General features: G+C 43.2%; 1 protein-coding gene across 2 annotated transcripts in view; it reads right to left on the bottom strand.

Annotated features, from left to right (window-relative positions):
• The window catches only part of IRAG2 (inositol 1,4,5-triphosphate receptor associated 2), an 871,311-nt gene that overhangs the window by 308,991 nt on the left and 534,947 nt on the right, over positions 1-27,373 (bottom strand). For both annotated transcript variants that reach the window (XM_069228582.1, XM_069228581.1), the window contains exons 20-21: positions 17,628-17,689; positions 11,006-11,083 (exon numbers count right to left, since the gene is read on the bottom strand). In XM_069228582.1, coding sequence (XP_069084683.1) covers positions 11,006-11,083; positions 17,628-17,689 — 140 coding nt within the window. The remainder of the gene's footprint in view (positions 1-11,005; positions 11,084-17,627; positions 17,690-27,373) is intronic.

Raw genomic sequence — 27,373 nt, 5'->3', positions numbered from 1 at the left:
TCATATACACAAAAGGTATGGGGGGGGAATCTAGAGAACAGACCTGCAGGACCTGTTCAACCTGTGATAAGACAACTCTTTTCTGTGATCCAGTCAAAATAAAGCATGATGGTGATAACTGTGTATTGGGGACCTATCTCAGGAGTTTCTCCTTACGGAACAGGTGGTCTCACACACATTATAGTGTCATGCTTCATCATTTGGCCACCTATCCCCACCAAGTTAGGATAATACCACCTGGGCGGACTCAACCTCGTGGTTAAATGAACCCTAAGGGAGTGTCGAAGTTATGTTTTTCTGGATAAAATAGGGATCCAATTATACGAATACAATTACCTAGCAGTTCACCAGTATGGATCACACCTTTTAATAATGGTATCTTTTGGAAAAATAAAAACAAAGTCGGGACACTATTGAGTATAATGACTCAATGTCGCTCTAAACCTAATGGCCAACATGTTTCTGCCCACACTTCTAGCCTTTACTGGTCGGGGGTATTCTTCAGGGCCTATGATCCCTCCTAAGTATAGTGTGAAGAGGATGCCTCTCCCAACTGAATCGTGAAAGGCTCATATATAACACTCAGGGCCTACCTGAGTATTTACTCAAAACTGGGAGGCCCTAAAGATTAAGTGCAGCTGGCCCCTGGCCTGGGGGAGGGGATGATGCCCCTTGTAGTCACACATTCATCAAAGGGAGCGATCTCCTGTTGCACCTATTAGGGCCCCTTCCCAGCCGCTCGTGATCAGCATTAGAAATACCCATTATACACATGTAAGTGGTAGATTCTGATTTGAAAGGAGTAGTCCTGTCATGGTTAGTATGACAAGAATGGTATTAGAAAACCCTGCTTACTGGTGAATCTGGATTTAGTATTACAATTTTAGAAATGTCACTTTTATTAAGTGGGAATTTCTCTGTATTTACTGCCATCTGTGCCTTACAGCGCGTCTCCAATTCACATCTGGTCTGTGCTGTTTGGCAGCTCCCCTTGTGCATTCCACCCAGACAGCCATAAACATAGGACACTCAGTCACATTTGCATTCATCTAAATACTGAATGGGTCTCCCTGGGCGGGGGGTGGGCTCTCTTACACTTGAAAGGCCGGTGACCTGCTCTCACACAAAGGACTGATAACCCTGCCCCCAAAGGGATTGTGGCAGACAGAGCTCGGTTGAAAGGGGAACTTGTGCACTTCAAAACCACTCTCTGAAGTTTCCCTCACTTCAAAGGCACTTTTAGGTATATATACTGGGTATCTGATGCCACCAAATCAGATACTTCTGGATTTACACGTGGACTCTGTCAGATGGACTGCCTGGCTGCCCAAATGACTCATCTGGACTGGCGTGCTAAGAAGGACTGCTGCCCTGCTTGTTGCCCTGCTGCCTGCTGGCCCCGGACTCTACTGGAAGAACTGTCATCCCCACAAGTACGCTCCAAGGGCTTGGATTGAGCTTGTCTCCTGTTCTGAAGTTTCAGGGCCACAAAGACTTCACCCAAGAGAAGAAAATCCCTGTGTGGCGGAAAATCGACGCAACCCCTGCAGAAAAATCAACTCAGCGCCTGCTTTGCAGCTGAAAAAATGCTGCATCGCCTACTGGATCGACGCAGTGGCTGCTCCTTCTACCACCGTGTCAAGGATTTTCAACCCATGGTCCCTGGGTGTCAAACTATCCCTGCAGAGCAATGAGGAACCAAGATTGCGTTCCTGGAAATCGACATCACCTTGCAGCAAGGAAAGAAATGATTCACCATCTGTTCCGCACCAGAAAATCTGACGCGTCGCCTTATTTGTCAATGCAGCTCCTCCTCTGCAGCCCCCGTGCATCATTATTTTTGATGCATCCCAGGTACTGTGTGTTAAAAGGATACAACCACTGATTCTTAAGTAGTGGGACTCATTTAAACCTTTTGTTTTGATCTTATTTTATTCAGCTAAATATTATCTACTTTCCTAAACCGGTGTGAAGTACTTTTTGTGGTGTTTTCACTGTGCTACTGTATGAGTTATTGCACAAATACATTACATATTGCTTTCTAAGTTAAGCCTGCCTGCTCTGTGCCAAGCTACCAGAGGTTGAGCACAGGATACTTTGGATTGTGTTGTGACGTACACTGAGTAGGGCTGTGGTCCCCACTTGGACAAGGGTGTGTAGCTCTGCCAACTGGAGACCCAATTTCTAACATTGGTGGCAGCGGTGGGATAGGAGTTGTGTTTATGCAGTGCCATACAATAGTTACGTGTACACTACCTACACACAGTTAAACACCATTTCGATTTTTTTCCTGCAAGTTTTCCCTGCTTGACATTTTTTTTAATCTATCCTATACATCATGTCTCTGGCTGGATCCATAGGTGGAGCTGAGGAGTTTGACCTTGCTAATCTGGTGGAATACACAGTTACCCAGCTGAACTGCTTTTGTAAAGAGATGGGGGTACCTGCCCATGGAGCTTCCAAGAAGGGAGAATTTCAAAAGGCTCTGAGGGCCTGCTGGAGAAAAAAAAGATTCATATACCCAAGGACTTAGTGCCCAGTTACGGATTGGGAGAAGACAGTGACAAGTGGTTTTCTGATTATAAAATTGCACTGAGGGCACATGGGGTTTCCGAAGAGCACTGGGGGGCAGGCCTGTGGAAACACATGCCAATACTTAAGAGGAACAAACTTCTATCATTAGAAGTTGCGGACCAGACCAAGTACACTCCCATGAAAGCCATTTTAATTGCCAAATTTGGACTGACCCCTGAGAAGTATCGCTAAAGTTTCAGAAACAGTAACAAGCTCCCCAACCAATCCTGGGTCGACCTCATTGATTACCCCAGTAATGCACTGAATGGCTGGGTGTAGGGCAGCAAAATCAGTGATTAAGTTGGGTTGTAGAATTGAATCCTGTGAGAGGACATGCTCAGTTTTTGCTTTACAGAGTTGCGTCAGCACTAGTTGACAGTAAGCTGACTGATCCCAGGAAACTTGCTGAGGAAGTGGACTGTTGGGGTGGGGGGGCACCCACAAAGGTGGTCAGGGTTCCCAACAGAAGAAATGGAGGAGAAAAACTTAAAAACAAGGAATTCTCTAAAGGCTCCCAAACTAATTCCCAAGGCAATAGTGGTAACCAGTCTCAGTCTGAGACTAAGAAGAAAGGGTTCTTTTATCAAAAGAGAGGGAGATTTGTATCCAAATGTGCAGGGTGCCTCAAATATGGACACTCTAAGGGTGACTCCAAATGTCCCAAAAGGGCACATCCCCCCAACCCCCACTGGTTGGCTTGTGTAGCACTCGGGGAGGAGGTAGTCCCAGATAGTTTTGGGGAGCAGACAGAGGTACCCCTAGTGTCTCTGGGGGATGCAGATATGGTGTCAAAGGCCCACATGCCTGCCAAAACTTCTAAATATAGGCAGTCGGTCATCATTAATGGGCAATAGATGGAGGCTCTACATGGCACAGGAGCTAGTATGACAACTGTCAAGTGTCAGCAGAACAGGTCCTACCCAACACATTCCACCAAGTCGGTCACTGACAATCATGAGAGCCATCTACTGGTGGCTCTGGTTCCCTTTGAGTGACTGAAAGTAGTTGTGAGTCCTACCATGCCTGTAGATTGTCTGCTAGGCAATGACCTAGAGCACACTACATGAAGGGAGGTAGAGGTCAGGTCTCACTTGGAGATGATGGGATTGCCTGAGTGGGTCTGTATGAATACACGGTCTATGGCTGCCTGGGAGGTGAGTCAAGGGTGTCTGTAGCTTGGAAGAATGGCACACACAGCTGCCAAGGAGAAGGGCAATGAGGTAAGGGAAACTGGTCTCAGAAGTTCCCAAGGTGAAGGTTGACAGGGTCCCTGAGAAGGAGGCCCCTGAGCCAACCAGGGAGGATATTTCCACCCTAGGTGACCTACCTGAGCTTGATGGCTGGCAAGATGAAGGTGGGCCCACCAGGGAGGAATTCTTCAAAATGCAGAAATGATCGCACTTTTGAGAGAATGAGGCAACAGGCCTCAGTTCATGCAGCAGGAGAGGCCTCTGGGGATTACCTGATTTACTGAGAGAATGATGATCTATATAGTGAGCCTAAGTCTCCGGGTGCTGGGGCAGCATGTGTGCTTATGGTCTCCAGTGTTATCAGGCCTTCCTACTGGGTTTGGCTCATGACTTACCCCTGGCAGGACATTTAGGGAAAGACAAGACCTTTGCCAGGGTTGTCGCCCACTTCTATTGGCCTGAATGAAGACAGCCTCAGCTGCATTCTGCAGGTCCTGTTCCACCTGCCAGGCGAGTAAGCCAGGAAAAAAGCTGAAGGCTCCCCTGATCCTGCTTCCAGTTGTTGGCACCCCCTTTGAAAGGGTGGGCATCAACGTCATTGGTCAATTGGACCCCCAGACTGCCCTAGACAAAAGGTTCATCCTGGTCTTGGTGGACCATGCCACACGGTACCCAGAATCAATCCCTCTGAGGATGGTGACTGCACTTGTGGTGATCAAAACCTTGATGGGGATCTTTACCTGTGTGGAGTTCCCCAAAGAGACAGTGTCTGCCAGAGGCACTAACTTCATGCCTGCCTACATGAAGTCCATGTGGCACTAACTTCGTGTCTGCCTACATGAAGTCCATGTGGGATGCGTGTGGTGTAACTTACAAGTTCACCACACCCCATCACCCTCAATCCACAGGTCTAGTTGAAAGATTCAAGAAGACCTTGAAGGACATGATTGCAGGCCTACCTGAGGCCATGAAGAATAAGTGGGATGTCTTTTTGCCATGCCTTCTCTTTGCCTACAGAGAGGTGCCACAGAAGGGAGTAGGGTGTAGTCCCTTTGAACTCCTCTATGGCTACCCTGTTAGGATATTGTCAAGGATGGGTGGGAGAAAGCTCCCAGGGAACCCCCCCCCCCACCCTGCCCCAGGATGTGGTCAGCTACATGTTGGCCCTCCGCAATCAGATGCACCTCTTCTGGAAAAAGGCCAAAAGCAACCTTGAGACCAGTCAAGAGGTAATAAAATGCTGGTATTACCAGAAGGCCACTCTGATGGAGTTTCAACCTGTTGACAAAGTATGAGTCATGGACCTAGTAAAACCCAGAGCTCTACACGACCACTGGACTGGCATATATGAAATAAAGGAGCCTAAGGGGTAGGACACTTACTTAGTGGACCTCCAGACCCCCTAGAAACCCCCTAAGGGTGCTCCATGTAAACAACAAAGTGAGAATGCTCCTTGTGACAGATGAGGGTATGGAGGAGAAGAGTGAACCTCTCCCCGAAAACCTCTCTGCACAGGAAAGGGACGGGTTGGTCGAGCGTGTCAACCTCTCCAACTCTGACCCTAGAGCAGTGAGGTGACTGTTACCAGTTAATGGGGACAGTTTTCATCCCTATTTACCCTCAACCCTGGACTCACACATCTGTGCGTCCATGACATTGACACTGGAGACAGTCCCCCTGTAAAGAACAAAATGTAAAGGTTGTCAGACAGTGTGAGAGCCAGCATCAAGGAGGAAGTTGCCAAGATGCTAGCTTTAGGGGTGGTTGAAACCTTTAACAGTCCCTGGTCCAGCCCTGTGGTATTGGTACCAAAGGCTGCCCCACCGGAACCTCGGTTCTGTGTGGACTACAGAGGCCTCAATTCTGTCACTAAGATGCACACCCCATCCCCAGAGCTGATGAGCTCACTGACTGGCTAGGTACTGCCAAATTCCTCAGTACCTTTGATTTGACATCAGGTACTGGCAGATCGCCTTCAGTGAGGATGCAAAAGAGAAGTCAGTGTTCTCAACCCCTCTGGGACATTACAATTGCGGGTGATGCCATTCGGCTTGAACAATCCCTCTTCTACCTTCCAATGGTTGGTTAACAGGGTCCTGGCTGGTAAAGAGGTGTTCTGTGCCACCTACTTAGACGACATTGGAGTGTACAGTGCCAGGAGGAACACCTTCATCACCTCCACGAGATGGTCCAGGTCCTGCAACAGGCAGGACTGACAAGTCCACTAATTATCACATTGGGCAGAGTTCCATTGTGTATTTAGGACACCTGGAAGGTGGGAACAAGGTGCAGCCCCTCCAGGCTAAGACTGATACAATCATGACTTGGTAACCACCTAAAACCCAAACGGAAGTGAGAGTTTTATTAAGCCTCACTGACTACTACAGAAGATTTGTTAAGGGATATGTTGACTTCTAAGAAGCAGGCCAGATTGGTGAACTGGACAGAGGCTTGCCAGAAATCCTTTGATTCCCTCAAAGAAGCCATGTGCACAGCACCTGTACTCAAGGCCCCTGATTACTTCTAGGAACTCACACTACAGACCGATGCTTCAGAACATGGCATAGGGGCAGCCTTAGCACAGCTGAATGAGGAAGGCTTAGACCAACCGGTAGCCTTTATTAGCAGGAGGTTACTTCCACAGGAACAGAGGTGGAGTGCCATTGAAAAAGAAGCATTTGCTGTGGTCTGGGCTCTGAAGATGCTGAGACCATACCTGTTTGGGACTCACTTCCAGGTTCAGACAGACCATAGGCCCCCTCAGATGGCTCATGCATATAAGGGGTAAAAAATCCTGAACTCTTGAGGTGGTCTAGCTCTGTACCGGGAATGGACTAAAGTCCGTAAACAGTGGAGCATCGCATGGGGACTGACCACAGCAATGCTGATTGATGGTCTACAGATTCTGATGCCTTAGAGATGAGAGCTCCCGAGGGGTTGGGTAGCTCTCCCCACTTTCAGTTTTGAGGGGGGGTAGGGAGGAGGCACATGTTAGACCTGACAGCTTTAGGGTGGTCATCCCCCCAACTTTTTGCCTGCCTCCCTCCATTTTTCTGACCCTGTTTTTAATGGTTTGAGGTCTGCTGACCGGTGCTAAAAGTACATGTGCCCCCTCCCCTATACATGGTAACATTGGTTCCTACCCAACTGGCATATTTAATTTACCTGTAAGTCCCTAGTAAAGCGTACTAGAGGTGCCCAGGGCCTTTAAATTAAATACTACTAGTGGGCCTGCAGCACTGATTGTGCCACCCACATAAGTAGCTCCTTAACCAGGTCTCAGGCCTGTCATTGCAAGGCCTGTGTGTGAGGTTTCACTGCCACTTTGACACAGCATTTGAGACTACTTGCCGAGCCTTAAACTCCCTTTTTCTACATATATGCACCTCTAAGTACCTCTAGTACACTTCACTAAAGACTTACAGCCTGTCCCCAATCCACGTCTGGTCTGTGCTGGTTGTCAACTCCCCTTGTGCATTCCACCCAGTCATAAACACAGTACCAGTGCTCAGGGCCCCTGATTACTCCAAGGAATTCATAGTGCAGACAGACACTTCAGAGCTTGGCATAGGGGCAGTCTTAGCACAGCTGAATGAGGAGGTCCTAGACCAACTGGTACCCTTCATTAGCAGGAGGTTACGTCCATGGGAACAGAGGTGGTGTGCCATTGAAAGAGAAGCATTTGCTGTAGTCTGGGTACTGAAGAAGCTGAGACCATACCTGTTTGGGACTCACTTCCAGGTTCACGGCTTATGCAGATGAGAGTTGAAAATCCTAAACTCTTGAGGTGGTCCATCTCCCTACAGGGAATCGAGTTTATGGTGGAGGATCACTTGGGGACTGACCACACCAATGCTTATGGTCTCTCTAGATTTTTCTGCCTTAGTGATGAGGCCTCCCAAGGGGTTGGGTAGCTGTCCCCACTTTCAGCTTGGGGGGGGGGGGGGGGGGGGGGGGAGGAGACACATTTTTGACCTGACAGCCTTAGGGTGGTCATGTCCCAACTTTTTTGCTGCTGTCCTCCATTTTTCTGACCCTGTTTCTGCTAGTTTTAGGACTCTGCACACTTTACCACTGCCGACTAATGGTTATTTCTAACTATTTAATAATCAAAAGTTTCCATCGATCTCCAACTAGCATTTCCTGTGCAATTGTGAAACTTGCTGGTTACTGAACATTAGAAATAAAAGACCCAACTATTTCCATGTACATATTCTGTGCTTTTAAAAGTTAGTCTGCTTAATATTGTCTTTGTGTATTGAGCCCCAATTTCTCAATGACACCAGACTCATTTTTCCAGCCTTCAGCAGTAAGGCGCGAGGTGAACACGAGATTATTTATACACTGCCAGTTACAGTTTTCCTTTAATTGATGTAAATAATACTTAGTTCTCAAATGGGCTAATTAAAGTATACCTAGAATGTTTGTTCGTAATCTCTTGAATATGTTGGCATGTACAAGCGAGTGAGATAGAGTGCAGGAAACACAACCCAAATTTACTTTTGAAGCTCTGCATGCCCGGAAATGATTGGTTTGACACCACAAGGAGGAAATGTCTTGCCCATAGGTCTACTTTTAAAGGTCACCGTTCTATAGCTGTTAGAAAAGCTTCTACTCATAACAAATTAAGTTTTCCTCATATCTCATGTTTCAGGCTTTTATTCAGAATGGCGACCCAAGTGGCATCTCAGGCACATATGTGACATAATTCACACCATGATGAATAATAACAAAGTGTGTGTCATATACAAAGCATAGAATACGTTTGAGATATTTAGGTATAGTTTATGTGAGACAGACTTGCCTCCCCCAGTGCGTGACCACTAGGACCACTGCCTCTTTATAGTCCGGGGCTTCTACATGATTTGAATGAATTGTTTTCTAAATAATTCAGACTCCGAATCCGATTCTCCCTTATAATGCTTTATGAGCCATCCTTGCCCATATGATTCGAACTGTTAAACATGTGCACATTAATGGAATCCTCCAGTGGTGTTGTGAAATACATATTAAAATACATGCGTCCGCAGTAGGGGATGCAGTGGAACCTGACACTGCACGAGATCATGGCGAGGTCATGCACCTCAAGGGGTACACACATTAGATGCCATCTTTAAAAAGTAATACCACACATTCATTTATATGAACATAGACAGCTATCAGATCTTAGAGATAGTTACCAAGTATATTTGAATCAGTTCCTTGCGACTCACTTCTTTTTTGTTGGCACATCAGATTTAAAACATGCAGACTTGTAAAAAAATAACAAAAAAACTGTAACCACCTAACAGTATAGCATTATCATTTCATGCCTACGTTTGAACATAAATGGCAGTCTACCTAAAAGTAAAGCCATTAAATTATTACCAATAAGTAACCTAATTAATATACTAAAAAAGAGCAATATAAACCGTGAGTATTATATAGAATTGAGATATTGAAAATACTGCTTTTATCATTCATTGGAGACGTCTGCCGATAGCTGTCGTCGCCAAATGCACAGAAACAATCATAATTTACAACTATTATTCTTTAATTTTCTTATATAAATCCACTGCAAATAATTGCTCTTATTGCGCTTCACATAATCATAATGCATCAGAGTATATATGAGATAGAAAATAGTTTCTTCTCTCCATGACAACAACGTCGGTTACATGTTTTGTGCTCCATGTTAAGTTCAAAAGGCAAGTTATGGGGACCATAAAATAGGAATGCCATTAAAATGCCATTGGAAAATCTTAACAAATGGCAATCAAACCAGTGAACAAACAGAGTTCCCTAAAAGACTGACAGCTTGCCCTAGACCTAATTATCTACATATTTTACATGAAGGCTGCTATTGACTCCTCCACATTGTGTTGGCTCTCCCTTAGTAGGAGGAGCATATATGCGGCCCTTGAGATCCAGACTAGCATACACCTGTCTGGGGGTAGAATCAAGGTGGTGTCATCCTATCTGGAGTGGCATGAACAGGTTCTAAAGATTGCTTCCATTTTGGCAGAAGCTGATGGAGATTTTCAAGGACTTGCTGACATGGGGTACTGCAAATACAGTGTGGAATCCAGCTAAGGTAAATTTGTCCAAAGGTGACAAGACTTTTCTCTTTATGGAGCCAGAGAAAGTGAAATATTTAATGGAGGGATTCAAGGCTTCTTCTTCAGATGGTTGACAAATATCCCTGCTATTTGAGATGTTAATGGCTGTGACACATAGGGACTTAGTGACACATATGTGCAATGGGGGAGAAACTGTGGAAGTGGTCTATACAGCTGTTTTGGTATGCTCTTTGTTCTTCTCCTGTCTGTATTCTTCTTCTCTATCGTGAACACTGTTATATCAGTCCAGGAGCAGAGAAACAGTGATTTCTGGAGCACTATCCAGGAGAACTTATATTGAAATTTGTATAAAATGCTAGATTTCTGGGAGGCTGCTAGTATCTGGTCATGTTTGCTATTATGGCATGATATTGTATTCGTTGATGGGCAGACTGCATTCTCATTAAAATTTATGGGGAAAAAAAACTCCAAAATACACACTGGCAAAATCTCGCTCTTAGAGTTTCCTTAAATCCAGACAACCTCACTGCCTGCATTTAGAACTTCGTTCATTTTTCTATCACAACTCCCAATTCATACATTTCTCAGTGATGAACTTAGTAATGGGTTGATGGCCAGGTTGAAACGTCTGTAAGAAGATATTTATACAAGGTAAAGGTTTTGGCATTCTAGGCTCATATCAAATGTTTCGTATGCAACCATGCTATAGGGACCCTTGAAACCTTCTACCAGAGCTTCTTTGCTTGCAAACTTAACCAATGCCTATATACCTCTCTGTAGGCTGTGCAAGCTGAGTTTATTGGACGGGGTACTCCTTGAGCCAATTTGGCTTACAATCAGGGTAAAGTATGAGACTAAACACCATGGGCAGCAATGATGCACAAAGCAGGTAAAACACAGCAACAGCTCACAGGTATCGGGGGGAAACGTGGCTGTTACCTGGCTACTTGTCATCAGGGCCATGTTCCGCCAGTCCCAATGTTTTCCCTACCACCACCTCTCCATAGGCTGGGGCTTGAAGGCCCACAAATGCCTAATAAAAACCTAAACTAATAGTCAAATAAGCTGAGGCAGTTAGTTGTGAGGTCTGGACTGACTGAAGGTACTAGACGGTTGATGGCTTCTGCGGCAGGAGATGATGCTACCCTGTGTCTTACACACTCTCCTCCCATTTCTTCTTACCGTATCAGTCTTTGCTGGTTCTTGGATTTCAGCCAGTGCAGAAAATGAACTGTCATCAGGTTTCCAGTCCACACAAGTCTGTTAAAACAAACATTCTGGTTACAATCCTGAAAAATAATCAGACACAAGACGTCCCATAAAACTCCTCCCCACTGCCAATGCAGTTGGTCTGAATCTCGGAGCACAACTGCGCGCGTGATACAACTGTCCGACTAGGTATGTGATTATCAAGGCAGAGGGAACTGAAGGGATAAGTAATCTTATTCATTCGCTAAACCATGAGGGTGTTATTTTTTATTTTTTTTTTAATAGAAAATCTCTCCCTGTTTTCCCTGCTAATGCGAGTGCAATGCAGTGGACCATCTGAAATCTCCAAAGATACATTATATTGCACGTTCCCAATACAGTAAAACTATTTTTTTATTTATTTATGTACCAACAAAAGTAATTGGTTCTACTGGAGAACGGGATGGGTGGCTGTAGATGGACTGTAAACTAGGGATCCTCAATTAGAAGTCTGCAAATGGGGATGACGAAATAGAAACGTTTTTAAGTCTGTTTAACCTAGAATCCGGAATTACGAATTGTGCGTGAAACGTTAGTAAAGTGTGTAGCAAGTGTTTGTTGATTAAGTAATATAATAATATTTTCAGATGATCAACAATAGCTTGGAAAGATTCTGTAAGTAACTTTGCGAGTGATACTACTGTAGAGTAGTCTTACTACAAACATCAAGAAACAATATTGTAATGTGGCACTTCATTAAGTTTGAAAGTTGCCGAAAGTCATAAGAAGGGAGACCTAGATAAATAAAAGCCAATACTTTAGAAACTAGACGCTCAACATAAGTGATGATGGGAAGTCAAGAGCAGGGCCACTGGAATTATGCGGCAGGAGAGAGGGACAAATTATGCAGCAAGGTTAAGTAAATTATGCAGCACGAAAAGGCAAATTATGCAACATAATGTGGCACATTTCGTAATAGTAGTACTTAATTTTGTGATTTTTTAAACCTGGTAAACTGTAAGCATTGGTTGCACCTCATTATTGCCAGATTAACATCCAAATATAGCAATAGGCAACAAAAAGGTAACCAAGTCCAGCTTTGCAAAGGGGCTACCACTACGCAGCAACATTGTTGCTGCATTCTTAGTAACATTTGAACCTTTTGAGCTAAAAACATTTTTTTGGTAAAATCTGCAGATTATGCAGATGATGGTTTATGTGGCAAATGCAGCAAATCTATAATTACTCAAAAATCGCTGCAGCTGCACAATCACAATTCTAGTGGCTCTGGTCAATCGTTATTTTTAAGGGGCCTCAACCCAAAGGTATCCAGGCACTAGGAAGTGATGCCAAAGCTTCCCTTACTCAATGGAGAGCCAGTTTCCAGTTCGTGTATATTTCCCTCGTATGCGCTCAGGATATGCCTGGTGAGGACATTTAAGTAATGTAAATTAAATGGGTAAATAGAGTGTCGGTGGCCCAAAATGGGAACTGCGGGATCAAATTAAACACACTTCCTTTAGGGAAGACAAAGTAGAATAGGATAATACATCACTGTGCAAGCAGGACTTTAAGGGAGTCCCCTCTCAAAAGGGGAATGTAATCAGCCACTGAAACTGCCTATTCTCTTGCTGTGAACCTCGTTGATGTGAGAGATCATCACACTGTGCTATAGCCCACTGCTAAATTACAGAGTTGTGGACAATAAGCAGTCTTCCTCAATTTTCTACATATATCAGAGCTGCGGGTGTTGTGTGTGTGACCATTACTACTCAAACTGAGGGTAAGTGTATCTGGTTCCAGGGGTTGACAAATAAATTAAAACTGTAGATCAGGACTATACAGACCTGAAGGAGCCAAGGCTGCGCCCCAGTCCCTCTATTTAGGACACCAGGCCTCCAAATATCACACAAAACTAGGAGGTTAGAGAGCAAGAAGATGAACCACATGCCCAGGTCAAAGGAGGAAGATTCTGGTTTAAGTCAATATCCATTTCTTTCAGATCAAGCCAAGCATTATTATTCATTGCACTTGCCATCAATCACTCCCTTCATAAGAGAACAGACAATGCAGAATCGTGAAACCATGGAGTCCTGAATGACCGCTGGTACCAGCTGGGTGTTGGTTATGTCTGGAACTGTTTAATGATCTAGGGTCTTTAGCAATCTTCGGCACCCTCACAAGCTGATCAGTTTAACAAGGAATGCATATGTTATACAAGAACCAAAAGAGAGACTTATCCTAGTCATATGTCAAAGAGAAAGGCTCAGTAGCATCCAGAGACTTAAGACCATTGTGTTATTTTATTGCAATGCTTTTGTTTAGTTTGGTGTGAGACCACATCAGATTACTGGACTAAGTTGGCCTTTTTCCGTCTTTCTTCAAAGAGACCCTTCACTCACTGACTGGAATGCTTCTTATTTACGAATATTGCATGGCACTGGAGTTCGATTTCAACAAGGAGATCAGCAGGATGGAGTCACGTGCCAGATGCAACTTTTCAGTCTACAAACAAAACAGAGGGTGACTGCAAGAGGTTCTTGGTTCTAATTTCCAGTGGATCTAATCTCTCCCTCCCTAATCACTTAAGTGAGCTGATCTGGGATCCCTCAATGCACTTCGAGAACAACGCATGGCTGACCTACCTCTACAAATACACAACGTGCCCTGAAGGAGACATTTTCTCAGTTCCAATGCACAATGACCGCTTGGGTTTTAGTGCCCAGATAGGGAGTGGGGCTATATCAGGTGGTGCAACAATTTTAGAATGGCCCCTGATCGTCGCTGGCCTCAAGATCTCCTTCTTAAAGGCTTGACAATCTGGAACCGGCTGAAACAATTAAAAAGTCAATGTGCAAAATTGGTCAGCCATCAAGAAACTGTCAAATTCCCTAGTGTTACTACCATAGTTTAAGTCCGGCCAGCGATGGTGGTACTCAAAGGGATTCTCTCACTGCTTCAACTACATCAGTGTAGTTTTGCATAACACCCAGTTTCAGAATTCCTAATAATTCTCCACCAGTTGTGGAAGGCCAACTAGTCCTGCCAAATATCCGCTAATCTTACCCTGCATAAAATTAAGAAATGTCTGAGGGCACCACGACCAGATGATAACGCACACAGTGCAGATGTGCACTTGATGTCTATCGGCAGAGCGGATAAAAAGCAACTTGGACATAAATCCATAACATTTTGTCTTCAACTACCAAGCTGAAAATAGAGAAGACATACATGTAAATCTTTATTTCAAAGGAAAACTGAGCCCTTGCCTTAGCAGTGAGAAATGCAGGGTCCGGTGCAAAAAGACATGTGGAAAAAGTGTCAGTTTGCACACACCTACATTGGGAGGTGCACATCTGCATGTCTGTTACTTGAAGCGCCATGCTTTGTTAAACAGCTACTAGAAGCAGTTTTCCGTCGTAGACCTAGGCAGTACAGGTTCCTCTGGTTGCGCAAAGAAGAGAGCAGGAACACAATATTTGCATATCAACAGTCCAAAGTGAAATAATTTAAGAACTAACAAAAACCGTCACATTTGGTTCCAAGAACTTGGTCTCGTACAACCAGACTGTGAAACAATAAAATATTGTAGAGAAGAGAGAAGCAACCTTAATCACAGGACCAAACTAAGCATGGGGTTTACATAATGGGAAAGAATATATTGTAAGAAACAATTATTTGATGTAATACTTACAGTAAAGGGGCAAATGAATGGTGCGCATGGACACACAAAACTAATCCGGAATGGACTGACATAAATAGCCAAATCTATATCAAGTGCCTGCTGCAGACATCCAGAAGACCAAGCATTGGCAAAGCCAATAGTTCTCACCTACAACACACCTATTGGTCTCAGATCTGAAGTAGACTGATAACTGAGGGTCATTGGCTGAGGGTCATTGGGACAGGCTGGGGGCAACCACACAAATAATGAACAGCCAGTGGGAGGGCTGGGGCAGCCACACTGACAACAGTGAGTTCACCCACACAGTCAAGGTTGAGTGGGAGAGAGGTCTGGGGCAATCTGTCAGGAATAAGGCTGTGCGCAGTGCAGGTCCCGCCCGAAACTCCACTGCGCGTATTTGCAGTGCTTTAATGCGCACCTCTTGTCATCCCCTCTTGTTCTAGAAGTGGTCATCAGCATCGCCAGCCTTGTGGTAAAGCTCATGTAGCTGCAGGGTCAGGACATTGATGGACAAGATGCACTTATCAGTGCTATTCTATGCAGGGACTACAATTCCCATGTTTCTAGAGGCAGCGGCAATCTTGCGGTGTGACAGACCTATAAAGCCCAGCAACACTCAAGCACATTGCTCACTATTTTGAAGACCTCGATGCAGTCAGACCTCGTGGAGGTTCCTCTGAGGAAAAGCAGATTCCTGAATGGCAGAGTGGCAGCAAACCGGAGCATCCTTGTTCCCTGGTGAATTCAGATACGAGTAGGTCGTACTCGTAGCGATAAGGTCTTGATGAGCCAAATCTTGAAGGGGGTTGTTGCTTCCAAAGGTAAAGCGCCCCTTTAGCACAACGGGCAAGGCGTCTTCGGTCCACACGAGTGGAGCGCCCTTGGCAGGACAAGCAAAGCGCTTCAAAGCATGAAGGACAAAGCCTTTTAGGCATTAAGAGAAAGCGTTTCACACACGGTAAGCAAAGCACTTCAGAGCAAGAAGGCCAAGGTATTTCAGAAATTAATAGAAAGCGTTACACACGGAAAGCAAAGCGCTTCAAAGCACGAAGGCCAAAGCATTTCAGGCATTAAGAGAAAGCATTTCACACACGGAAAGCAAAGCGCTTCAAAGCATGAAGGCAAAAATATTTAAGGCATTAAGAGAGCGTTTCACACACGGAAAGCAAAGCGCTTCAAAGCATGAAGGTCAAAGCATTTCTGGGATTAGAGAAAGTGTTTCAAACACGAGGGGAAAGCGCTTAAGGCCTTGAAGTGAAAAGCGTTTTCAGTTACCAAAATGAAGGCGCTTTTTTCACGAATAGAAAGCAAGCTGTAGTTCATTTCTTTTGGAAGTGCGATATGTGAAATACATGTTTAAGCCTTGTTGAAATCCCAATGCATAGGCTTGATGTTCTTAGGGTGAAAAGAATAATTGTTGCTCGATCATTGTTCTTGTTCTATGATTCAGAGAAGGGCCATGCCCACTTTTGCCTAAATCTCATGCCATCCTGAGGTATCTTGATTTTACCAATTGTTCTTGTTCTATGACTCAGAGAAGGGCCACAGCCAGTTTTGCCTAAAGCTCATGCCATCCTGCGGTATCATGATTTTACCAATTGTTCTTGTTCTATGATTCAGAGAAGGGCCACGCCTTATCAATAAGGGTCTCAACTTGCTATTGCAGAGACGCCTTTGTCCATAGGTATATTGGGAGCACATGTTTTTGCCTCATGATTTAAAGAAGGGCCACGCCCTATCCATAAGGGGTCTCAACTTGCTATTGCAGAGACGCCTTTGTCCATAGATATGATTTGAGTTCATGTTCTTGTCTCATGATTCAAAGAAGGGCCACGTCTTATCCATAAGGGTCTCAACTTGCTATTGCAAGGACGCCTTTGTCCATAGATATAATTGTGAGTAAATATTTTGCTTTATGATTCAAAGAAGGGCCACGTCCTATCCATGAGGGTCTCAACTTGCTATTGCTGGGACACCTTTGTCTATAGGTATAATTGTAAGTTAATGTTCTTGGTTTATGATTCAAAGAAGGGCTATGCCCAGTTCTTAAGGGTCTCGACTCGCAACCAAAGAGATGCCTTTGTCTAAGAGTATAATTACACGTCAATGCTGTTATAAATGAGTAATACATATCTGTTTTAACCATTTTCCTTTTCAGATCTCCCTCCCTGCAGTTCCCTACCCTAATTCCCTGCCCCTCGCCTGGCTTCATCATAACTCTGTGCTATAATAGCTTTGAGTTGGTGACGCCGGGAGGTGGGCCTTTTGTTCAGCGGCGTGCAGATCCAGAGCAAAGGACATTGTGACACCATCACACGGACAACAGTGATTGGGTGCAACGGACAGACAATAGAGTGGGCGGAAGCAACCACATGAAACAATGGAGAGTGGGTAGAAGACACAGGGGCAACCACATGGACAATGGGACTGTGGATAGACCATGGAGGTGGGAGAAGTACACTAGAGAGAGCTGAAGAATCACACTCTTCGAGAGTGCTTTAAAAACAAATTGCGCATTTAAAAATAAGCAGTGTAAGTACACAAGCAATGCATTCATGTTCCATGTGAAGGACAAACACATGAAGAGGAAAGCAGCCTACGAAAGTTGACTGATAAGTAATTAAGAGTGACAATGAAGCCAACCAATGGTAAGCAATGGGTGACCTCTAAGCCCACTGCAAGATAAAGGTGAGCCCTCAAAAGCATGTCAAAAAAATAAAATAAACAAAAACCTAATTTTAGGTATCATTTATTCTTAATTTTGAAGAGAAGAGATAGCATGCATGCAATACACCAAGTGTGAGATTAGTAGTTGGTATCAAGCAGAAAGGTGGACTTTAACAGTTACACATCAATGCCCATTTCAAGCAGTAATACCAGAACCCTCTGAAGTGGCAGTGTTCCCCACCAGTGATATGATTAACCTCATACCTGACACAACAAACCACAAACGTGTGCTGTAAAGAACTTCTCTCTCAAGGCATCAAGGGAAGCTATAAAAAACATTTTATTCACAGACATGTCAGTAAATATCTCATACATCCTTCAAATATTTCAAACAGGAGAAAACTAATTAAACAAGTGCCACCATTTACACCTTTACTTGACATGAATTCTTCTGGAGGTTAGGCAGCACTGTTCAACATAATACAACATATGAAAATATTTACGCACTAGTAAATCATGGAACAGATATACCTAATGAGTGAACCAGTGGTGCTGGAACAATCTGCAGACTGAGGGTGCTGCCATCAATGTTACTTCACTTGAACTCCTGGGGATCCTTAAAATCCATATAAAGAACAAGTGTTGTACATGAGCCACGCTCTATCAGCAGGACAATGGTGAACGTGTAGCTTGTAGTTGCATTTTGGAGCAAACCATCAGAAATATATTACAAAGACATGTTGTGGTAGTACCAGTGGTTGAAGTGGGTTGGATCTAAGGGGCACGACGTGCCCATACTTTATTAATTTAAATAAAGCAGTACCGCTACTTTTTGTGAAAAGACAACCGTCCTGGGACGGTTTATTCCAACCTTCAAAATGCTTCAGCTGAAATGTATGACAGGGAGTTCCTGTGCTGTGAAGTGGTGGGAGGGGCAGACAGCTAAATAAGAAACAAGCCTTTCTGCCATGGTGCCTGCTTGTCTGAAAGAAATGTAAATGTACACAACTGATCAATCTGCAAATGCAAAGGCTGCTTGAAAGGGGTATTGGCTTCAATTGATGGCATCCCTTGAAGCTTCCCGATGAGACAGATTTATTCTTTTTGAGAGTTATTGCAAACCTGACCTGTGAAGTGTATGTTTTTAAAAGACAGTTTAAAAAAAAAAAAAAAAAAAAAAAAGAAGAGCACTGCATACAGTTTGGGTATTACTAAAATGTATATTTTGGACGCACTTTTTAAAAAAAATCTTAAGCCATTTTGTAACAGCCTTTCTTATGCGCTGTGCAAGTTTAAAATCATGATTTACATATTCACTGTGCTTTTTGTCACAGACTGAAACCTTGTAGCTCTAAACATACACAAGTCACTACTATTAACTGAATCAATTAGGATTCAATTCTTTGGCACTACGGTTACAGACAGACATCTGAGGTGCATTAACTAATAGTGCTTTCATAATATATGAAGGTGCATTTTCCAATGATTAGCTTAACTGGCATTTATTTTTCATTTAAGCTCTGTGCTATTTTAGACGTAGTTACCTGAAGGTGAAAGACCAAAAATAGGAATACGTTTTTTAAGCCACGCCTTTTACCCCACCCCCAAACTCACTCACCCTGATCCCACTGCATGTGCCATCACAGTTCCCTTAATTTTTTTTAATGCACTTTAACCGCCGGGTGGTACACTGTCATTTTACAGATGTCACATTTTCAATTGAAATGACCACTAACTTCACACAGAAATACAGTTTTATTTATTTATAGAAAACTATATAGAGAATAAACAATGTGTGGAAATCAGGTTTATGCAGATTTTCATGAGTATCACCAGGTAAAGTATTTTTTATTTGTTTTGATTCTATTCAAATATTTGCATCAAACTTCAGATTAAGAAAAAAAGCTAGTCTTTTCCCTTACATTATTTATTTTGAAATATTTGTACAGTCCATTTAACTTTTGTGTGGTGTTAGAAGAAAATGACATTCTACTGCCTATCCTGTCAAACGAGCACAATGGTCACATAGTTCACTTTACAAAATCCTCACACTTTGCAGTGAGAGAAAAGCAAGTAAACATCAATTTCCATGTGTAAAGGATAAGCAGTCATTTGCCTGAAGACTAGATTGGCATTTGACCTCTGTCTTTGAACATATAGCAAACAGGACCAGAGAAAAACAAAATGTAAAATCACCTTTAATACTCGGATACTTGGAATGGATACTTTGGGGTGCTACAGCACCCCGTCCCCCCACACTCACACCACCTTCCAGCGCCTATGGAGTGAGCATCACTCGGGGGATTGGGGGAAGAGGCTAAGTAAACTGGTAACAGAAAACCACCTCCTTCACTACACCAGTGAATTTATGTTCCTGAACCCACCAAGGTTCTGTGTCATTGTGGGACCAACATATTTTTAGGGGGTTGGGGGCGTCCTGCAATGAGATTATCATGCAATTGAGACATACAAACACTCCCATTTCTAAAGTGCTGGACATTTGCCTGCCACCTGCCTGGATCTGAGCCACCAACATTTGAGGAGGAAAAATGCCAAATACAGACTTACTGCGGTCAGATAGAGGTATTTATTATACCTGTGGGTAATATAAATAACTTTTTAGCATTTGATAGGTCTCAAACATAGGTCCAAGGAGCATAAAAGTGCTTCATAATTGTATTGCAGCAGGAACATCTCAGACACAAACTGTTTAAAAAAAAAAAAAAAAAAAAAAGGTTTGTGGGAGTACGTGTTTTTCATGTATGCATGGGTTTTTCGTGTCTCTGCAGACTGAAACCACATTACGGAAACCATGACATGACAGCGAGTGGGCGTGGGAACATGAAATTTGAACTGAACAGAACCACAGTTATTACATCACACACACAATAAATATTTGTTGAAGGCAGCAGTAAGCAATGTACACTCAAGAAGGATTGATAAATATCAGATTTTCAGGATACTCACATGAACTAAAGTCTGTCTTGACTCATGAAATCAGCCCTTTTGAACCTTGAACTTGTCTCATTTAGACAGTTTTGTAATAGAAAATGGCTGCATGGAGGTGCATACTTTAAATTCGATAGGGCAGTATATGGTCATCAATTATTCTAAAAAACTGTGAACTGTTTACATTTTTGCACCACTACCAATAACTAATGCATTAAGGGAAACACTCAAAGATCTACCTATTGTAACATAATGACCACAAAACCCGCCTCTCCAATTTTACTATATTCACCAGGTACAACCCCTCCATTCCTGGAATCAATTCAACTTTGAAGGGTGGGCTAGACAAGAACAATTAACAAACCTAAGAGTGATCAGGTCTGAGGAAAGCTTAATACAACCTTGTACTTATGCGGTGAGGATAAAAGATGGAAACGGTAGGAGTTGCAATGCAGTGGAAGTGTCAACATCAGGACAGTGCGCGCTCTACGGGCGACAAAAATGCAAAACCCCAGTCTTTATGCAAGAGCATAATTCATGCATTGTGTTTATATGCAGTATGTTAACCTTTTGCATTGCAGAGTTTAACCTTGAAAAACACTATTAATGATGTTTGCAATAACTGTTCAATTGCAAGGTATTGCTGTAGGCTTACTGAGTGTGTTAGGGTGTGGTCCCTTTCTAGGACCTTCTAGAAGCTTTCCCTGCAGCATGACTGGGTGTGGTTTGTGGGCTGGGCCAGACTCTATATAAGGGAGTCAGCCCAGCTCCACGTGCTCACTATTCAGAGTTCCTGGTGCAGAGCAGCAGCAACTTCCTGAGCTCCTGTTCCAGAGGCTTACCTTGATGTTCCAGGCCTGCCCTAATTATATTGGTGATCCTTGAGCAGGGCAGTAAGGCGGAGGTCGGGCTGGGCCCCCGACCCCCGTTCTCAAAGACTTCGAGTTTTGGGCCTATTTGTGAAACTTTCAGTGTGCGCGATCGTTTCATGGCATTTGCATATTCTTGTTCGAATCGGCAGAGTGCGTGATTCATTTCTCTCATTTAAACCTTGGCATTCAGATCGGCAACAGTGTGCACGATCATTTCATGGCATTTGCATATTCTTGTTCGTATCGGCAGTGTGCGCGATTCATTCTTAGCATGTAAACCTTGGCATTCAGATCAACAGTGTGGGCGATCATTTCATGACATTTGCATATTCTTGTTGGAATCGGCAGTGTGCGCGATTCATTTCTCTCATGTAAACCTTGGCATTCAGATCGGCAACAGTGTGCGCGATCATTTCATGGCATTTGCATATTCTTGTTCGTATCGGCAGTGTGCGCGATTCATTCTTAGCATGTAAACCTTGGCATTCAGATCAACAGTGTGGGCGATAATTTCATGACATTTGCATATTCTTGTTGGAATCGGCAGTGTGCGCGATTCATTTCTCTCATGTAAACCTTGGCATTCAGATCAGCAACAGTGTGCACGATTCAACCCTGGCATAAAACGCTTGGCTCTTAGATCGGCAGTGTGCGCGATCATTTCATGGCATTGAAAACTTTGGTGTGTAGTGTTTGTTGAGGTGCACACATTTATCCAGAGCTTTTGGATTTCTTTGAAAATGCTTAATTCAAAGTGCAACATCCTTTGTGCATATTAAATTCCTAGTACAGTTCCTGTTGTTTTCAGGGAATGTTCAGATAGCCTTTGTCCTCATGTAAAAATGCCATGTTTATTCTGAAACATTATTCAAGAAGGTTCTTGTATTCTAGACAGTATGTGGTATTTCATGAAAAGCTCATATGAAACATTGTATTAACCCATTCTTGATTTTTTCCAGGTACCTAGATTTCCTGAGGTCTAGTTATAGTCATTTCTTAGGTTATCCATGATTACAGTATAAGAACTCTTAGAATCATAGTCTATTGAAAGTCAATGTGATTATATCTTGATATTGTGTTGTCTAACCTCTTGCTTCCTACAGGTCTCCTTCCCAGCTGTTCCCTACCTAATCCCCTTTTCCCCCACTTGGACTCTCTCAGGCCCTGTGGTATTTCTATCTGAGCTTTGGAGCTGCCTAGTGGTGGACATGTTGGGAACGTGTGCAGGCCCCGAGGATCTGGTCTCCCCGACAGGAAGCCGAAACATAAATCTTACCATTTTACTATATTCACCAGGTACAACCCCTCCATTCCTGGAATCAATTCAACTTTGAAGGGTGGGCTAGACAAGAACAATTAACAAACCTAAGAGTGATCAGGTCTGAGGAAAGCTTAATACAACCTTGTACTTATGCGGTGAGGATAAAAGATGGAAACGGTAGGAGTTGCAATGCAGTGGAAGTGTCAACATCAGGACAGTGCGCGCTCTACGGGCGACAAAAATGCAAAACCCCAGTCTTTATGCAAGAGCATAATTCATGCATTGTGTTTATATGCAGTATGTTAACCTTTTGCATTGCAGAGTTTAACCTTGAAAAACACTATTAATGATGTTTGCAATAACTGTTCAATTGCAAGGTATTGCTGTAGGCTTACTGAGTGTGTTAGGGTGTGGTCCCTTTCTAGGACCTTCTAGAAGCTTTCCCTGCAGCATGACTGGGTGTGGTTTGTGGGCTGGGCCAGACTCTATATAAGGGAGTCAGCCCAGCTCCACGTGCTCACTATTCAGAGTTCCTGGTGCAGAGCAGCAGCAACTTCCTGAGCTCCTGTTCCAGAGGCTTACCTTGATGTTCCAGGCCTGCCCTAATTATATTGGTGATCCTTGAGCAGGGCAGTAAGGCGGAGGTCGGGCTGGGCCCCCGACCCCCGTTCTCAAAGACTTCGAGTTTTGGGCCTATTTGTGAAACTTTCAGTGTGCGCGATCGTTTCATGGCATTTGCATATTCTTGTTCGAATCGGCAGAGTGCGTGATTCATTTCTCTCATTTAAACCTTGGCATTCAGATCGGCAACAGTGTGCACGATCATTTCATGGCATTTGCATATTCTTGTTCGTATCGGCAGTGTGCGCGATTCATTCTTAGCATGTAAACCTTGGCATTCAGATCAACAGTGTGGGCGATCATTTCATGACATTTGCATATTCTTGTTGGAATCGGCAGTGTGCGCGATTCATTTCTCTCATGTAAACCTTGGCATTCAGATCGGCAACAGTGTGCGCGATCATTTCATGGCATTTGCATATTCTTGTTCGTATCGGCAGTGTGCGCGATTCATTCTTAGCATGTAAACCTTGGCATTCAGATCAACAGTGTGGGCGATAATTTCATGACATTTGCATATTCTTGTTGGAATCGGCAGTGTGCGCGATTCATTTCTCTCATGTAAACCTTGGCATTCAGATCAGCAACAGTGTGCACGATTCAACCCTGGCATAAAACGCTTGGCTCTTAGATCGGCAGTGTGCGCGATCATTTCATGGCATTGAAAACTTTGGTGTGTAGTGTTTGTTGAGGTGCACACATTTATCCAGAGCTTTTGGATTTCTTTGAAAATGCTTAATTCAAAGTGCAACATCCTTTGTGCATATTAAATTCCTAGTACAGTTCCTGTTGTTTTCAGGGAATGTTCAGATAGCCTTTGTCCTCATGTAAAAATGCCATGTTTATTCTGAAACATTATTCAAGAAGGTTCTTGTATTCTAGACAGTATGTGGTATTTCATGAAAAGCTCATATGAAACATTGTATTAACCCATTCTTGATTTTTTCCAGGTACCTAGATTTCCTGAGGTCTAGTTATAGTCATTTCTTAGGTTATCCATGATTACAGTATAAGAACTCTTAGAATCATAGTCTATTGAAAGTCAATGTGATTATATCTTGATATTGTGTTGTCTAACCTCTTGCTTCCTACAGGTCTCCTTCCCAGCTGTTCCCTACCTAATCCCCTTTTCCCCCACTTGGACTCTCTCAGGCCCTGTGGTATTTCTATCTGAGCTTTGGAGCTGCCTAGTGGTGGACATGTTGGGAACGTGTGCAGGCCCCGAGGATCTGGTCTCCCCGACAGGAAGCCGAAACATAAATCTTACCATTTTCGTTTGGCCGTTTGTTATCTAATAAAAATAATCGCTGATTGGATATTAACAACTGGTTGGCCGTTCCTGAATTTGATCTATGGTTAAACAAGAACAACTGTGCTGCCTTTGCCATACGTCATGCATTGGCAGGCATTAATCAGGTTCGGTTCAGTGCACCAGGATTCGACTGACACCTCTGGCTTTTCATGTTAATGCCTTTATTCTTACCCTCAAAGTAGTTTCCAAGAACTTAACTGTTGCTTATTGTACATATTAGTGTGTAACTTAGATGATGTATATTTATACCTTTTTACTTCTTTCTTCCTCATTTGCTCACAGACACCAATAAATTAACTTGGAATCTGTTGTGTGCAGACTTGGAGCCTGTTTCCTCAAATAAGTGTTTTGTCTGGTTAATTAATTGACATATTACTCCCAATATTCAATGGCAGAATAGGAGGCTTGGTCAGATTTAATTTGTAACCAGGATATAGTCCTTTTTTCTGCAATCAAATCTTGCAGATTAGCCCACTCCCCGGACACATTCTACAAAGAACATTAGAATGTGCAGATATAGTGTTAATTTAATATACATTTAGTGTTAAACTACCAGCAATAAGTGCCTGTAAAGCCCCCATCTTCCCTTAAGAGCTATGCTAATCAGACAATAAGGGCACAATAAATATGCAAAAAATATTGAGGTTGAGGGCAAGCCTGAGTAGTGCTTCAAGTAACATTCTGTGGGTATCGGCCACTAGTTAGCAAGAACAGCACCTTTAGGGTAAGGTCCTTTAACGACTTATCTATGTCAGTTTTTCAGGATGATCACTATGAGAACAAGTTTATTTTCGTTTCAATCCCTCTAAACACACCTCACGTGGTGATCCAGAAGATCAAGCATAGATCTGCACCCCTTCAACCAGACATTTGACACTCCATTTGAGGGGAAGGTGGAAGGGGCTATTTAATCCTTTAACTCTTACTTAACCCAGCTCTTAACAAGCCGGTCAGAGTAACGTCCCATCTACACCAACTGCTTCACTTGACTTCAATTTAATCCATCTTGAGTAGAACCTTTTCTTGGATTGGTAACAAATATTACTATGATTGAACAATTCGTTGTTCCTTTTCTGTGACCATCTCAGGTTAAGAAGCTTCTCATACTGAAATTACTTTTTTGGAATGTTTTCTCATTTGTCAGGAAAACCCAACAAAAAGTGTGAAAATTAGAAGGTGTGAATAGGTTTTTTAAGTTCTGCTGTTATACCTACGTTTTTCAGAGTTAGGTGGGAGAAGCCTGTCATCTTTTTTCATAGCTCGTATGATTTACCACTCTGCGTCTGCTACTCATCATTCCTTTTTTTTTTTATGTCTGTTTATCCATTTATGCAGCACCCCTGAACCAGCTAATATGAGACTGTTGTTGCTTACAAAAGAGTTTCGAAGTTAGGATTACAAGATGAGGAGATGGTTAAACACACTTTGAGAAACAGAACATCACAGTTCATGCTTATAATCCAAGTTGTTCAAATGAATATGGAACTTAGTTTAGGAATTGCCTAAAGAGGTGAGTCTTGCACTAATTACGGAAAATTGAGAGTGGGGCAAAATGTTCTGAGGTTGGAAGATTGAGGGAAAGGGGTGCCTTGGCAGCCTGGAATTCACAGAGTGCAATGCTAAGGTTGTTAAAGAGCAGCACCCCAGTAGGACTGCCAGAAGTGCAAACTAAAGGCTCTTCTCACAACAATGCACAATGGTGTTTAATTATTACCTACAGGGAGGTTTCTTCCACATTTATCCCTCATCAAATTTCTCATGTTATTCAGAGTCAGTAAGGAGTTCTGCAAAGGGTTCTAAGACAGAGTGCAATATTAAAGCATCTGGGTGTTTAAAGACAGAGATGTGATATGTGTACAGGACCATGTGGTGATCAAGGCTTTCCTTTGTAGTCATACCCCAATGATTTTTACACCTGCAGATAGCAAGCAGTCACAAGGCCATCAGTATGAAACCACAATGAGAGATGGCCAGATCTCAGAAGCTCGCCACTGGGGCTGTGGATCTGACATCCCCTGCACATTCATTCAGAACTAGTAAGTGAAGTTGGTGGAAGAAAAGGAACCCTTGGAGTGATGTGCGAGGGTGGGGGTACGTTACATTGGTATAATTTGGGCTTCTTCAAAACAGACTGAAGCTATCAGTTATATAATAGGTAGGCCATGGGGTGGATATTTAAGATAGCTTTAAGTTCCTAATTAGACTGGCTGAGAGTCAAGTTGATAGAAGCAGGCACTCAAGGAAAACAGATACACGCTGGGGAAGTAAAGAAACATACTGATGGTGGCTGAAACAAGACAAGAATTAAAATGTCATGGGCTCCCCTTGCATTAATAGAATGCGGCTACATTACCAGACAATAGTAGAAAACACTAGAATGTTGATATGGAAAGAAAGAGGTCTAAACAGATACCTGAAGAGATATGAGGTACTGGTGTACTTGAGGAGATACAACATTAGGTTTGATCCAGGAGAGGCACTTAACGCTGGAGGAGGCTGTCAAAGATGGCGGAATATTTGCATCAATGTGAAGTATTCATTGTATGCTAGAGGACAAAGATGGCTAGATGTCTGTTATTTCTGCACTGGAAAACGGTGAAAGACCTGAACGGCAGATATATTATGGTTAGTGATTGCTAAATGGTAATGAGATTTTTCATCAGCATGTGTGAACCAAAAGCAGACTATCAGAGATTCTTTCCTAGTGTCAACCTGAAAGCATCACAGGTTTGGGTGGGTGATCCTAACTGTGTACAGGATATGATAAATAGGTAGTCTTCAAGGGAGCAATTCAAAAGAGCAGTGGTGGCTACCGTGCAAGAGGTCATGGACAATTAGATATTTCCAGAATAGGACATCCCACTAAAACACATACTCTTGCTACTAAGCAATTTAAGTCACCAATAGTAGATTAGACAAGTGGCTCTTAGCCTTTGGGCTTCCGAGGACAATACGGGAAGCCAAGGATTCCCCAGCTAACCATTTTCTAGAATTT

Source organism: Pleurodeles waltl, chromosome 4_1, assembly GCF_031143425.1.
Source record: "Pleurodeles waltl isolate 20211129_DDA chromosome 4_1, aPleWal1.hap1.20221129, whole genome shotgun sequence".
Lineage (NCBI taxonomy): Eukaryota > Metazoa > Chordata > Amphibia > Caudata > Salamandridae > Pleurodeles > Pleurodeles waltl.
This window is presented reverse-complemented; position numbering and strand designations above follow the sequence as displayed.